The following is a 15,446-nucleotide window of genomic DNA, read 5'->3' as shown; positions in this document are numbered from 1 at the left end:
GAGGGCCCTCCCGTACTGCTGTGGGATGCTCCATCCACGACAGGATGGGGTTCTCTACCCTGTTCACAAGCCACGCTGGCACCTCGAGGTATATAGAAAAAACTTTTAGAGCTGTGTCCATGTCTGAATTGCTGATTCTCTGAATCAGCACCAAATCTTCAGATTCAGATTTGGCTGAATCAAATCAGGGACAGTGATTCAAATCAATGAGTTGAATCACTGTCCCTGATTCGGGCTGAATCCAAATCGAATAGTCTGTTTCGCACACCCCTAGTGGTTAGGGTTGAAGGGAGCAGCTGTAATTTATGCCACTGTCATAAAGCTTCTTAGGTGAAAGCAGCACAGAAGAAAACTGCTAATCTTTTAACAAAGGTGTCCAAGGCAGTGGTAGTGCAAACTTTCTATACTAACAGACAGGATTTGCCAGATCAGTTACTTGAAACGGCCAGGTTGTGGTCTTTAGTCCTATGGAATAGTCCCTGCTGGAGTCAATAGGACTGACGTCATAAAATGCTAGTCAGCATGACAAAGAGGGAGAAGCATATTCTATCAGAGAACTTAATTCTGCCCCTACTGTCAATGTGAAATCCATTGTTGCTATCACGTCATCTCAGACATTAACTCAGGAACTTGGCAGAATCAAACCTTAAAAAAGAAACAATTTCCTAGCTTGGGACTCTAAACTTATTTGGACTTTTTAACTAACAGCTGCCAACCTTAAAGAGTAGTTCAGGGACCTATAGCACCTCTGAAGAGATGCAAGAGGCTAGGTCCATGCCCTGGTCAAAATCACATTCATCCTTCCCAAAATTCTGTTTGGCTTCCACTTGGATGGCATTTTGTACTTCCTGTGCAAGCAATCTAATGTTACTGTGCCCTGACAAAGACACCCTTTTTCCTAGAAGCTGCATTTCAGTGATGGTTACAGTAATCTAGTAGATACTTTAAAATTAGGAGCACAGTGTAGACAAGAATTAGGACCATATTTCAAACTGAAGCCAAATTTTCAAAGGAGCTCAGCTCCTAAGGCTGTAGTGCCCAGTAAGCTGAGGTCTTTTGAAAATCCAGGCCCATGTGACATTTCTCATATTTTGTGTCCTTAAGAATTGTATCTTCTTCCTTTGTCCATACCAGTGTGATGAGTGTTAAAGAAGAATTCAGTACAGAAATTACTAATATTAAAAGCTACGTTTTGTCTTGTGCTATCCCAAGAACTCTCTGTTGTGATAGATCTTAATAAGGTTCCTCTGTTGGAGGATGCTATAAAACTTTAATAAAAATACTCAAGTTTAGTTACACTAAAGATTTGGGCCTAACTCTTGCAAAGGGCAGTTTTGCCTCTACATGTCAGGGATTGTAGGTATTAGTGCATTTTTGCAAGCTGCTGTATAGTGAAGAAGCAGTCACTATTTCATCTTAAGTCAGAAAGGAAGGAAAAAGCTAATTCTTGTCTACACTGTGCTCCTAATTTTAAAGTATCTACTAGATTACTGTAACCATCACTGATGAGCTCTGAACTGCAACCTCCCCATGGTCTTCCCTTAAACTTACAGCCTGCCTGTCATCAAAAAGTCCTAGCAGGTACTGGTCCCATGAAAGATGCATCCAAAAGCTGCCTATTTCTCCCTCTTATTATGACTCCCTTGCCAAAGAGAAGTGTTGTAAAATAGTATCGTTTCTAGTTTAAGACTGCTCTCCAGTGGCAACATTAGAAGTTATGCTCAAAGTAACTGCACAGATTTGGAATCCCCTCTGTCTGTGATCCTCTTTCACAGTTATGTTCTCCTCCTTTGCCAGAGTAACTAGTTGGATGGATTAAAGAACACAGTGGAAACAGTGTACTTGGACTTCAGTAAGGCTTTTGAAAAAATTTCACCTGACACTTGCATAAGTAAACTGGAGACATGTGGGCTACATAAAATTGCTACTGGCTCAATAACCGTATACAAAGGGTAATTATAGACTATCAAAACGGCAGGAAGTTTCAAGTGGGGTTCCACAGACATCTGTTCTGGGTCTGGGCTACTTCATGGATTCATAGACATTAGGGCTGGAAGGGACCTCGGAAGATCATCGAGTCCAGCCCCGTCCCCGAGGCAGGAAGTCAGCTGGGGTCATAGGATCCCAGCAAGATAAACATCCAATTGACTCTTAAAGGAGTCCAGAGTAGGTACTTGCACCATCTCTGGTAGCAGTCTGTTCCAGGCCTTGGGGCCTTGGACAGTAAAGAAGTTCTTCCTTATGTCCAGCCTGAAACGGTCATGGAGGAGCTTGTGACCATTTGACCTTGTCATCCCATGGGGTGCTCTGGTGAACAAGCATTCCCCCAGATCCTGATGTACACCCCTTATATACTGATAGGCAGCCACCAGGTCCCCCATGAGCCTGTGCTTTTCCAGGCTGAAGAGTCCCATAGCTCTCAGCCTCTCATCATAAGGCCTATTTTTCCTGCCCTCTGGCTCTCCTCTGGAGTCTCTCAAGCTTCTCCACATGCTTTTTAAACTGTGAAGCCAAGAACTGGATGCAGTACTTCAGATGTGGCCCCATCAAGGCCGAGTACAGTGGGAGGATGACAAGGCTGAGTACAGTGGGATTTGCTAGAGAAGCATCTATGGATGCAAGCCAGAGTTTTGCTCATTTTGCTAGCTGCAACATCACATTGGATAGTGGTTCATATTCATCTTGTGGTCAACCATGACCCCCAAGTCCCTTTCAGCCATGGTGCTAGCAAGTGTAGCACTGCCAAGCCTATAAGCATGCAGTGGGTTTTTCTTCCCAAGGTGGAGTACCTTGCATTTTTCACTGTTGAAGGCCATCAGGTTTTCGTCCACCCATTTTCCGAGCCCGTCAAGGTCAGCCTGGATTGCCATCCTGTCCTCAGGAGTGGATGCTTTACCCCAAAGTTTGGCGTCATCAGCGAACTTGGCCAGTCCACTTCTGATGCCAATGTCCACATCAGGTGTGGATGCTTTACCCCAAAGTTTGGCGTCATCAGCGAACTTGGCCAGTCCACTTCTGATGCCAATGTCCACACCATTAATGAAGATGTTGAAAACAATAGGCCGAAGGACAGAGCCTTGGGGGACCCCACTGGTCACAACGCACCACAATGATTGATTGACTTCCGTCAACTACCGCTCTCTGGGTCCGACCTCGGAGCCAATTCCTCAGCCAGCGGACTGTGATGTAGCCAAGGCCGCGGTTGGCCAGTTTTTCTGAGATGATCACAGGATACCATGTCGAAAGCTTTTTTAAAATCAAGATATATGACGTCAGTCTCTTCTCCCTTGTCCAGGTGATACGTCACCTGGTTGTAGAAGGAGATGAGACTGGTCAGGCAAGACCTACCTGCAACATACTTAACATGTTTATTAATTATTTGGATGCTGGAATAGAGAGCTTTGTGAACAGTTCTGCAGATGATGCTCAAGCAGTGCTTCCCAAAACGTTTCCTCAGCATGACCCCACTTATGGCCCCATTTCCTCAGACTGGCCCCTCACTCCCAACCCACAGTCCACCTCCCCTGCGACCCCTGCTGATGTTGTGACCCCGTTTGGGGTTGCAACCCACAGTTTGGGAACTGCTACACTAAAGGAAAGATTGCAAACACATTGGAATATAGGAGTAGAATTCAGAAAGACCAATACATTGGAAAGCTGAGCTAGAGCCTACAAGATGAAGTTTAGTGTAGACAAATGTGAAGCCTAAGGAAGAATAATTATAAGTACAGATACAAAATAGGAGATATCTGGCTGGATGGCAGCATCGCTGAGATGGATTGAGGGGTTATGGTAGATCCCAGACCCACCACAAGTCAGCAATGTGATGCAGTGGCAAGAAAAGCAAATGAAATTTGGGACTGCATTTAACAGGAGGAAGGCATGAAAGAACTAGCCATATTTAGCTTGAAAAAAAGGTGATTAAGTGAGGGACATGATAACAATATTCAAATACCTGAAAGGCTGCAATAAACTATCCAGGAAGTTGTGGAACTGCTTCGTTGGAAGTTTTCAAGAGGATGCTGGGTAAGTATTCAGTAGGGATGCTTTAGGAGTAGCATTCATGTAGTGTGTTGGACCAGATGACCCATAAGCTCCTTTTCCACACTATAACTCTATTCAAGTGTTTATATAACTCTTCGCTATAGCAGCTAGTGATGCCCACAACCAGCTGCTTCGTCAGATCATAGGAAGGTAGGGATGGAAGGGACCTCACAAAGTTGTCTAATCCAGCCCCCTGCCTCTCCAACCTACTCTTGAAAATGTGCAAGGATGGAGATTCCACAACTTCTGTAGAAAGCTTGACCATCCTCATAGTCAGAAAGCTCCTCCAAATCCCCAACCTAAATTTCCTCTGCAACAACTTGAGGTCATAGCTCCTAGTCTTGTGCCCTACAGACACAGAGAAAAGCCTGTGTCCATCCTTTCTATTAATTACCTGTCAGGTATTTGAAGACTGATATCAAATCTCTCACCAGTCTTCTCTTTCCCAAACTAAATAACCCTAATTCTTTCAGCTTTTCTTCCTAAGTCTTGCCTTCCAGGTAATAATAATTTATAATTACCTATTATTATTATTAATAATAATTAATTATTATTATATTTATATAATAATATATATAATAATAATTAATTATAATCAATAATTTTTGTTGCCATCTGCTGGACTCTTTCCAATCTACATCCTTCTTGAAGTGTGGAGGCCAAAATGGACACAGTACTCCCGGAGAGGCTTCACCAATGCTGACCAGAGTGGAAGAATCACTTCCCTTGATTTACAAGTGACACTCCCATTAATACAACCCAGTTTGCTGTTGGTACTTTTTGCAGCAAGAGTACAGACTCATGTTCAGCTTATGATCTACTACAGTGGTTCTCAACCTTTTTGGACTCAAGGCCCCCCTCACTCCAACCCTGGAGCACCCTGACCCTGCTGGTGTCCCTCACTCCCAACCCACAGCACAGGAGTGGGGTATGTGTGTGTGTGGGGGAGAGGGGCATGGCTTTGCCATTGCCACTCCTCTCAGGCTGCCTGCTCTGCCTTCCACCCCACCTTCCCTCTGGCAGTGGGAAAAGGTGAGGGCAGCACAGCCCCCCTGCCTCCTGACCTCGGTCTGTTACTCCTCCTGCTGCTGCTGGCAGCATGGCTGGTGTGGGTGTCTCTACAGCAGCAGTGGCAACATCCCGCTGTCCCACTCTGCCCTCCTGCACCAGGTCCTGCTGGCCGATTCGACCAGGCTGAAACCCCATGCCCACTGTGGGCACAGAAATCTGGGGGGGGGGGGCAATGTGCCTCCCTACTCTCCCATGTTGCCTATGCCCCCCCCACCCTGGTTTACCTTCAGGGAGCTGTGGGAGCTGCTCTCCACCGCTACCTGGCTGCCATGTGCATGTGTGCATGTACTCATTTACTCTGCTCAAAGTCACCTCTAGAAGTATTATTAGTGTCCACAGGGATGGGCAGCATGGGATAGTAGTGAGACCTTATGGAAATTTTACATTATATGCAAGTACTTAAAGAAGATTGGCACTTGAAGGACTAAGAATAATCAAAGAAAATTAAAATTCAGCCTTTGCTACATTTTACCTGGACTGAGTAAATTACATGACAATAATTATAAAGGTACCATTGTCAGATAGGGCATGGTTTTTTTTATATCAGTGTAGTAATATTAATCTAAGCCAGTGTGGATGTCATTGTATCCTGAGAGCTTAAGCTGGTTCTCACATTTGCACTTCTTTACTAATATAACTGCATTTAGACTAGGACTTTTGCTAGTCGAACCATGGCAGGAGAGTCAGCAACATGTTGCCCGCAAGCAAGATCGAGACTTCAAAGAGATCTAATCCAGAATGGGGTGATTAATGGCATGGACCTACATTGTGTTGCCCATCTCCTGCACTGTAGAACCTACCGTGCTGCCATATCTGTTGTTAACCTCTCTTTAAAAGCGACTGGGAACAGCAATAAGGGAAAGCACAGGCATCCGGCTGTTCCGGGGGTGGGTGGGGGGAAGAGAAGGCAGAGGCTTGCAGTTTATAGTGGGGGCTGGGTTGCAAAGGTTGCCAACCTCTCAATTATAAGCTTTAGTTAAACCAGCAAAACTTATTAACATAGCTAGTAACCTCCTTTACCTCATAAGCAGCTACCAGTATTAACTGTTTGGCATATCTTTTATTAGACTTTCTCCTTCTTCAGAGGTGAAGGCTTCATTTAACGGAACTTTCTGGTATTCTGCATATGAGCAATGCATGACCAGACTGCTATCTATCCATCTGGGTGTGCCAGTGGGAAAGCTCAGTTCCTCTCCAGAACTGCTCTGTAAAGTGCTCTAAGTTATATGGCAGGAAAGCATTAGAGAAGATGAGAATAACAGTCCTGTCAGTACCATGAAATAGCAGATAGGCTTGGGGAAGTGCCTGACAAAGTGCAACACTTGGCCCAGTTCCCAGAGCACGATATAGGAGCTATCCATAAAAGATTTGTCTGGCATACTAACGCATGTGTAAGTGCTTGTGGTAGTTTCCAAGCGTCAAGATACATTAACAACTCATGGCTCATATAATGGCGAGCCACCACAGTACATCTCTTTGTCAGGCTCCGGAGGATTATAAGCATACCAACAGCAACTACATTACTAAGATGCCAACAAAAATAGCATAATGAGACAGACTAACAATGAAACTCAGTTATAGCTTTATTTCATAACTGGTATAAAGTCTCCATCAGGCAGTCTCACTGTCCCAATTCCTGCCTAAAATGGAGCCAACCATGAATGTAACATCTAGAGTAGCTGGTTCCCTATGAGTCAGGACTACACAACAGCTGGAAAAGGACATTTTGCCTTGCCTCTGTCAAGAGATCTGTAGCAACCTGATTACTTATCCCTTTTTTACCAATTAACAGCTTGTCTGCTGCATGTCCGGGTCATTTGCCTTTTGCCCTGTAGCCCCACCATATGCAAAAAAACCCAGGCTTGTGATTTAAATGAAGACAGAAACAGCATATCTGCATCCAGACATTTCCAAGCCATTTATGATCTACACACGAAACAGGCCTAAGTGATACAGGACTAGTCTCCGATCAGAGCCTTTTATATTCACTGGCATTTTTGCAGCCATAGTTGGAATATTCTACTCTGACAAACCATCTGGGAAGCGTGGAGTATTTCATCGATACCAACACCACAGGAATGGTAGGGACTAGATCTGTATTACTGACCACTTCTCAACCTATTTAGTGCTAAGTATTTCTACAAGTTACATCCAAAACGCAGCAACTAAGAGAAGCAACCAAGTGCTAGCAAGTATCCTACCTGTATCTGGCCCTCCTGCAAAACTGCTTCTGTAACATCTTTATAGATCAGCAAAGCCACTCTAGTAAGCCAAGGCTGCTGTAAAACAGTTTAATCCAGGGGCAGGCAAAATACAGCCTGAGGGCCACATCCGGCCCACCGGGCCATTCTATCTGGCTTGTGGGACCCCTAAAAAATTTAGAAGATTAAAATTTATTTGCTCCTGGCTGCCTGTCAAGGATGACAGGAGCCAGGGGTAGTAGGACCCAGGGGAAGCCGGCAGCACTCAGTAGCAAGGCCAGCCCGGCCTTGCCTCTAGGCCCCTCCTACCCCCGCATCCCCAGCTGGATGCCTCTGCCTGCCACAGCTTTCACTGCTTCCCTGCATGCCAGCTGGCTGCTCTGGCACCACGTGGCCCCCAGCTGCATCACCAGACTGTGGCAGCACAGGACAAGCGCCAGTACCCCAGGACCAGGAGTGACAGACAGAGACAGCGAGCAAAAGAGAGTGTGTGTGCAGTGTGCATGCAATGAAGGAGTGAGGAGAGACTTTGTGTGTGTGTGTGTGTGTAATGAGGGAGGGAGAGACTGTGTGCAGTAAGGGAAGGAGAGAGAAACAGTGTGTGTGTGTTCACAGGGCGAGTCCCACACGCACACCCCACCATACACATGCACCCACACCCCACATATCTACACACACCTCCACATACTCCCTCACCCCACACTCACACCCTCCCCCATACACCAACAGGTCCCCACAAAACTCTATTCACCCCTCCATGCCCCCATCCCCCCACAATATACAAGACTTCATTTTAAGCTATTATACAATCACCTCTATGTACGCTACATAAATATATGTAAATCAGGGCAAAAATATTTTTTTAAATCAAATTAATGAATGTTGTAGATGTTCAATTTTTAGAATATAATTTCGTATTTTTCTGGTTCTGAGACAGCAAAACCCCTTGCTGAAAGGAGTATTTCTGGGGGCAAGGGGAGGCCTTCTGGTGGCAAAAGTCAGGTGTTAGGGGGTGGAACTTTGATCACAAGATGGTGACCAGGGAGCAGGCCACCTGTCAAGGGGCAGGGCTACTGATGCGGCCCTGACAGCTTGCCTAAACTTGGTAAGTGGCCCTTCACCTGAAATAACTGCCCACCCCTGGTTTTAATCTCTTGCACCTTGCTGAACAGTGCCTCTTAATTAGTGAGAATTAATATGTTAAGTGCTTTGCACTTCCTTGAGGCCAAGGAAAAAAAATGATTCTGCACCTTCTGATACACAAATGATAATTATGACTATCCAGGGGTGGATCCAGAGAGGGTGCAGTGGCCACAGTCACACCTGCTTTTCAAACCATGCTGCAGGAGCAGTAACTGGGGACTTTAAGTCCCCACATCAGGTAAGAATCCCCTACTTCCTTCCCCTATGTGTTCAGTAGTAATCCCCCTCTCCTCCCCTGCCAATCACTGCCCCTCTCTCTGGCTGCTCTGGGGATGGGGGAAGCTCCAGAGCCCCTCCTGCACTGCTCTAGCTGGACTGTATGAGGAACTAGGCTTAGCCTGGGACAGCAGCAGCAATGGCAGTGGGTGGGTTCCTCTTCCCTGGTAGATCCCCCCACATGTTCCCTGCCAGCCCAGGAGCAGACTCAGGGAGACAGAACCTTTCCTGCACCGTTGTCTGCAGCAGCACTGCATTTCACAATAGCATGCAAACTGACAGTGGCAGGTGAGAAAGAGGGTGAATGGGAGGGGTGAGGAGGGGATGGGAAGGGAGAGGCCACTGAGCATGAAGGGGAAGGGAGGGGGTGCCAAGCGTGGGGAGTGGAACAGGGGCAGAAGAGAAATTCTCACCTGATTTGGGGATTTAAAAAAAGTCCTCAGCTGCTGCTCCTGTGGTGTGGTCTGTCTACAGTGCCAGTTGCTACTCCTGCACCCACCCTTCCTGGATCCCTCCATTTGACTATTTAGGTTCCCCAGGCATGCTGCAAATACCAAATGCCCTGGGAATACAAGAAACCTCTGACATAGTTTGTACTCCATGCATAACTTTGCAGTAGAACATGACTTGCCTTCCTAGCCCGGAGTTTTACATCACTGAGTCTCATTTTCCGTCATCCCAGAGGTGCTATATAAACTGCACTCCATATCTCATCTGTGTTCCTAATTTCCTTCAGCAGAAGCCCAACTATGAAGCAATTATAAAACCTCACAAAACCACATAAATATTTTAAATAAAGAGGGAGACAGTGGCTGCCATCTGGAGTGACGTACAGCACAGATAGCACTGGAAAGACATGGTACTAACATGTACAGTAATTGGATTTGCTAAGACTGTGGAATGATGACAACTTTTAAACAGGTTCTGATGGCAAAGACATACAAAAAGGACCAAAGTAATGCCAAATACAGACTACTAAGGGGACAGTGATGGCTCTGATGGGCATACACAAGTTAGACAAAAGAATCCAGTTTGTTGGACAAAATGCTAGGTTCTAGATGGATTCAGTGGTGGAGGATGGAGTTGTTCAGATCCAGAAGCGAAACTCCTTCTTAGCAGTATACTTCCATGGTTTGAGATGCATTCTGGATATCAGCTGCTTCCAGGGTTCCAGTAGGTCCCTCATCTTGGTGGGTGGTGTGAGACCAGTTGCGGACACTTTCCCCAGAGCCCACACTAGAAGAGGACTGGGTATGGGACCGGATGAGCCTGGTCATGGTAGCTGTTGGCACTACAAGAAAGAATGAAAAGTTGCTTAAAAAGGGAGTAAGATGACAGAACTCATAGTTGACTACTGGGGATCATTCAAGTGCAACACCTTATTAAGTAAGAACAACAAGAACTACACATCCAATCAGAAGAGTCACTATTAGCTGCCCAAACTAGCTTTATACACCTGAAGCAGGACGTTTAAGGCCTTACTTCAAAAGGTCTGAGGTACGCAAATGCCAGCAGCATGACTGTCCATTTGCAAATGAAGCACTGAAATTGCAAATTAGAATTGGGATTGTGCATGTGACCTTTTGAAAACCAAGCTCTTAGTTCCAGGCAACTAATGAGAGCTGCATACCATGCAACAGTCAGGAACAAGGGTGAAAACCAGACTATACATGTTGCACAATGGATTAGCTTTAGCACACAGTGGGCCAGCAGAGCATACCAGAAAAATGGATCAGCCTAGCAGAACATGCTAGAAACAGCCACGGCAATGCACCTGAGTACAGAGGGGCCATTCTAGTTTATGCAGACTTGGGCAGAGCTAGATGCGCATTTGCAGGTACCTGACTCAGTGCTCAGGTGGTTGAGCTGCATATAAGGGACTGGAAACAACACAAGACCACAAAAAGAACGAACACAGGAGAGTACCAATTAGTTTTACAGTGCAACTGGGATCCGCTGTACTGCTTGAATAGATCTAGTGTGTCAAATCTGCAAATCAACAGCACTTCTACTCTTAGGCTTATGGCTTGTACACTGCAGTGAATGCTTTGATGTTTGTAAACAAAAGCCTCTAAAAAGCCTCCTCATGGAGAAGAAATCACCCCAGAATTACTCAAGAGGTGATTATTCAAGACCAGGGACAAATTTTACCCAGCTCTCTGCCAGTTAGAAAGATAGGAATTAGATCATATAAATCATATAATATCCTATGTCTCTAATGGCTCAAATCCTCTGCTAGGCTTCCAAAACAGCCGAGCAGCTTAATAAAACACTCTGCACTCATTTGTTTGCAGCCATCAGATTCCACTTCCCTTGAAAAAGGGGCCAAGAAGCACATTTAGTGATACTAAAGCCTTGACATGGGTTAGAGCATCATTTCCTGGTCTGCTACAGGTTTGTGGCAGAGAGCTTTCCCTCCACCTAAATGGATGATGTCTGTGAGGTAGGGGCAATAACTACAGCAGCACAGACAGCTTTAGTTAAGAAGTTTAGAGACAGAAGTGCACAGGAATGATCCCTCAGTGGAGATGGCTACTGAAGTCATTGCTTCTAGGTATGTCCTGGTCACCTTCTCTGGCAGGAGGGCCACTGCTCTTAGCCCTGAAGCCTTTTAAAAAACTGTCACTCCTAAAGGTTGGGAGAACAACTCTTCCTGAGGACAGCTCAGTTCACTTGGAAGTAGAGAACATCCTCTCCCACCTATTCCTTAGCATTCCAGGCTTTGCCAGGAGATCTCTATTTAACACTTACTTTGCAGTGCTTGCTTTAATGACTGCACTTGCTGTAAAATCTGACTCAAGCCCAGAAAACCCTAATCTCAGTCTGTGTAGGAGCCAATGAGCCTTTGAGAGCATGCTGAGTCTTGTGATTAATGAAAGACAACAGCCACTCCATTTATTACACATCTTCACAGGCCAGTCTTACCTGGTAAGTAGGGGGGACTAACAAAGAGCCAGAAGCTCCAGTTACTTTAAAGGGATGCTGCAGCAAGTGTCTAGTAACAGCTAGTAACAGCCAGGATAGGAGCTACCCCTAGGGGAGGAACTATCCCTGGAGCTTGCTGTGTGAGGCTGCTAGAAGATAAGCAGCTAATGGGCAAACATCTAGGCAGCCCAGTAGAAGCTGTGAGTAGCTGAACCAAGCCGCAGGAGAGAAGGACAGGTTGGTCAAAATGGACCACCCAGTCCCTATGGGTGGCTAGAGAGCCACCTGACAGAGGGTTAGGAGGCACATAAGACCTGTGCCTGGGACTAGGCATTCAGCCTGGATCTGTAAACAGTAAGGAAAAGAGCTCCTGGGTAAGATGGCTGCAGGAGATGGGATATCCAGCACCTGGGCTTTCTCCAAAAGCTGCAAGCAAAGAGCTAAGGGAGACTTACAGCTTGCAAGGAATTTATGACTAGGGATCCAGGTTTTCTGTTTGCTGCAGAAAAAATGCAGATTTTCTCCTTTAAAGGAGAAAAACACAGGAAACCATGGGTTTCCCCTTGCAGGCTGGCAGAGTTCCAGCCTGCAAGGGGCTGTGAGGAGGCCAATTGGATGCAGGGGGTGCCATGTGCATGTGTGTGCATGCACACATGCAAGTGGCCAGCAATACAGCCCCAGGCAGTGTAGTGGAGAGCAACTCCCCCAACTGCCTGCAGGTAAATCTATGCGAGGGGGCAAGGGCATAGGCAATGGGTGAGAGGGGCACATTGAGGTGGTGGCTCATACCAAGTCCCCACAGTGGGGGAGGGACTGCAGCAGGGTTGGCAGCTGGGGCTGGGGACACTGCCCAGCCGGGGCAGTGCATAGGGTCCAGGGCCGGGGTGGGGATGTGTGGCTGTGGGGCCTAGCTGGGGAGCAGGATGGCCAGTTGACTCATCCTAGGCGAAGGGGAATGCTCCCTGCTGCTGTGTGCACTTTTGGGGAGGGGTCAGGTGACATAAGCAATGCACATATTCCCCCAAATTTGTGTGCCCACAGTGAAGTGTGGAGCTGCAGCCTGGCCGGACCTGCACTGGGCAGGAGCCACCTCTGCAGCCCAGTGGGCTCCTTGATGCCCTGCTTTACCCTCTTGCGCTAGGTCCTGCCTACTGGGCTGTGGAGGCAGCTCCTGGCCAGATTATAGCCCTGTCCCCTGCTGTGGATGCACACATCTGAGGGGGCACCTACCTATGGTCAGGCACCCCATTGCTCACAAACCCACCCCCTTCTCCACACACTGGAGGCTGGGGCCTGGGGGTGGGTGGGCAGTGGATCAGGGGTGAGGGGCAACAGCCTGGCTGGGGGAAGTGGGGGATCTGTGGGTTGAGAGTGAGGGGCACTGGCAGGGATGGTGGACTGAGGGTTGGGAGTGAGGGGCACTGGCATAGCTGGGGGGCTGTGGCTTGTGAGTGAGAGGCACTGGCATACCAGGGCTGCTCAGCACCACAAAGCAGAGGCAGGTAACAGCTTCAGCTGGACCCATGTCCTGGTAAGCAAAGGGGGCAGGGGGAGCTCTGATTTTCCATGATAAAAAAAACCAAACAAAATCAAACAGCAAAATATATAGGTATTTAGAATTAATTTTACTTTAACAACTGAGGCACTGGTAGACTTCCATAGTGCTTTAAAATTGCTACTGTATCGATAAAACATTGTGTTTAACTGATGCCTATAGAGCAGGGGTTGTCAACCAGGGGTACGTGTACCCCTGGGGGTACTCTGAAAGGTTCTAGGAGGTACGTGAGGTACGTGGGGGCAGACAGGGATGGAACACCACCACCCTGCGCCACTGCCTCATAGCAACAGGGCTGGGGTGGGGCAAGAGCAGGGCCGCACAGATGCTGCACTGCCACCGCTCCGCCACTTGTCACAACCCTGCTCCGTGTCCAGCTATTCTCCCCCCTCCTCCCTGCCCCCCAGGGGTACACTTATTAAAAAAAGTTGAAACCCCTTGCTAAAGAGAGAGGGTCTCACAGGGCACTAAGACGTGCCTGCTCCTTTAAAGGCAGAAGCAGCCTAGCCAGGGAGCCCTACAGCTAGGCAGAGCACCACAGCTGCAGGTTGCCTGAGCCACAGGCTAATGAGGTAATTAGAACAACCTGCAGGCAGTCAGCTGAAGGATGGAGGCAGGGTCCTGGGCACATATAAACCCAAGGCTGGGGTAGGTAGGGATGTTTTCTGGCAACTGCCAGGGGAAGAAGTTCCTGCAGATGGGTGATTGCCTGCTTTGCTACTTACAGGAGCAGTGAGGCACTAGGAGCCCACAGGGTACCTAGGGCTGGGAAGCACAGTGTCCTGGGGGGAAGTTTGTCCTCTTAATGGGGCAGAACACTGTCTCCATTGTTCTTGTTTTGTTATAGCTCAGGGGCTTACGTTTGTACTATTGTTTGTGCAGGAGGTTTGGGATTGAGCACTAATGGGACTTCTCATTACAGCCCAGAGGGGTGCAGATACACAAATGAAGGACGGCCTAGTGCAAGAAGGGTGTAGTCAGATGGGACGGGCCTGGCGGTAGAAAGGCACAGCTACTCAAGAGGCTGGAGGGCCCAGCACCAGAAAGGTGTAGCCACATAGGGCTTGGCACTGCAGGGGTGCAGCCAGACAGGGGCCTCTCCTGGTGCTGCCTGCAGCATCCTCCCTGGCCTGGGGCTGTGGTGGGGAGCAGCCTGTAGCCCAGGACAAATGAGGACAGGCTCTCCCCTGATCTCTTGGCATCTCTGGGACCCTTCTTGGCCCTGGGATGCATTCCTTGCTGCTGTGCTGAGGGGAAGTAGGTCCCAGATGGAGCCAGTGCTAGGAGTGGGATGGAGGAGGCTGGAATGTGGATCCCAGCAGGTATGGGGGGCCAACAATGCCTTCCTGGACATAGCCTGTGCGTAGTGGAGTAGAGCACCCCAATGCCCTGCTCCTCAGGCCTGGGTGCAGGGCAGGCGCAGGCTGGGCAAGGAGCACCCCATGCTGTGCCTCTTGGCTGGGGTGGGGGCTGCAGAGTAGCAGCGTGGGACCGGCATGCAGCCAGAGCCCTGCAGGGGAGTGTGCTGGAATCCCACTGCTGCCTGTAGCCCACAGAGGGCTTGAGGTGAACATAGCAGATGAGGCATGTGCTCCCTGGGCTTCTGCTGGTGTGTGTGGCATGGCGGGAGCCCCTCTAGGGCACCTGGAGAAGCTGCCTGGGCTCTGACCCACCCCCAGTCTGGCTGGGGCCCCACTCACCCAGTAGCAGAGGGTACAGGGGATTGTCCCACCATCCAGCTCGGGCCTGGGTGGCAGGGGTGTGACTCAGCCCAGCCACATGCGTCCTGTTGCTCCCAATCACGGAGCCTATGACAGTCCATCTCAGTCCAGGGAGGCTGAGCACGCATGTACTCGACCACCCCAGGCTGAGAGACTGTCAGAGGCTCCACGACTGACCAGTTGATCACAACTGAATAGTTGATGACCACTGGCCTAGCTAGATTAAAGGGGCAGAGGCCCCAACAGAGGAAACAACATCCATGTAACACCTGTGAGGCATGGAGCATGGTGTGGGGCTTCAAAATCCTCCCCTATAATTAACCCATAAGGCTCAAGGCACCCCTTGCAGCACAGTACTGGAATGAGATCTGGTGAAAGGCCCAAGGAGCCGTGAGTTCACATGGCTCCGGTCTGCTGAACCTCATAAGAAGGAGACAGCCTCTCAATCTATTATTTTACCATCAAGATGTGGTAGGTGAGACAAGAGGGTGCCCTTGTGGTGGAGCTGGC

General features: G+C 48.3%; 1 protein-coding gene across 12 annotated transcripts in view; it reads right to left on the bottom strand.

Moving 5' to 3' along the window:
- Positions 1-6,674: 6,674 nt before the first annotated feature.
- Positions 6,675-15,446, bottom strand: part of NDRG3 (NDRG family member 3) — a 104,065-nt gene continuing 95,293 nt past the window's right edge. For 9 of the 12 annotated variants that reach the window (XM_019485593.2, XM_006266043.4, XM_059733301.1 and 6 more), the window contains 2 exons: positions 10,577-10,615; positions 6,675-10,026 (listed from right to left, as the gene is read on the bottom strand). In XM_019485593.2, coding sequence (XP_019341138.1) covers positions 9,848-10,026; positions 10,577-10,615 — 218 coding nt within the window. In that variant the 3' untranslated portion in view covers positions 6,675-9,847. The remainder of the gene's footprint in view (positions 10,027-10,576; positions 10,616-15,446) is intronic. The other 3 variants (XM_059733298.1, XM_006266045.4, XM_006266044.4) reach the window with 1 other exon arrangement.

The sequence above is a fragment of the Alligator mississippiensis genome, chromosome 9 (assembly GCF_030867095.1).
Source record: "Alligator mississippiensis isolate rAllMis1 chromosome 9, rAllMis1, whole genome shotgun sequence".
In the NCBI taxonomy this organism is placed as follows: Eukaryota; Metazoa; Chordata; order Crocodylia; family Alligatoridae; genus Alligator; species Alligator mississippiensis.
This window is presented reverse-complemented; position numbering and strand designations above follow the sequence as displayed.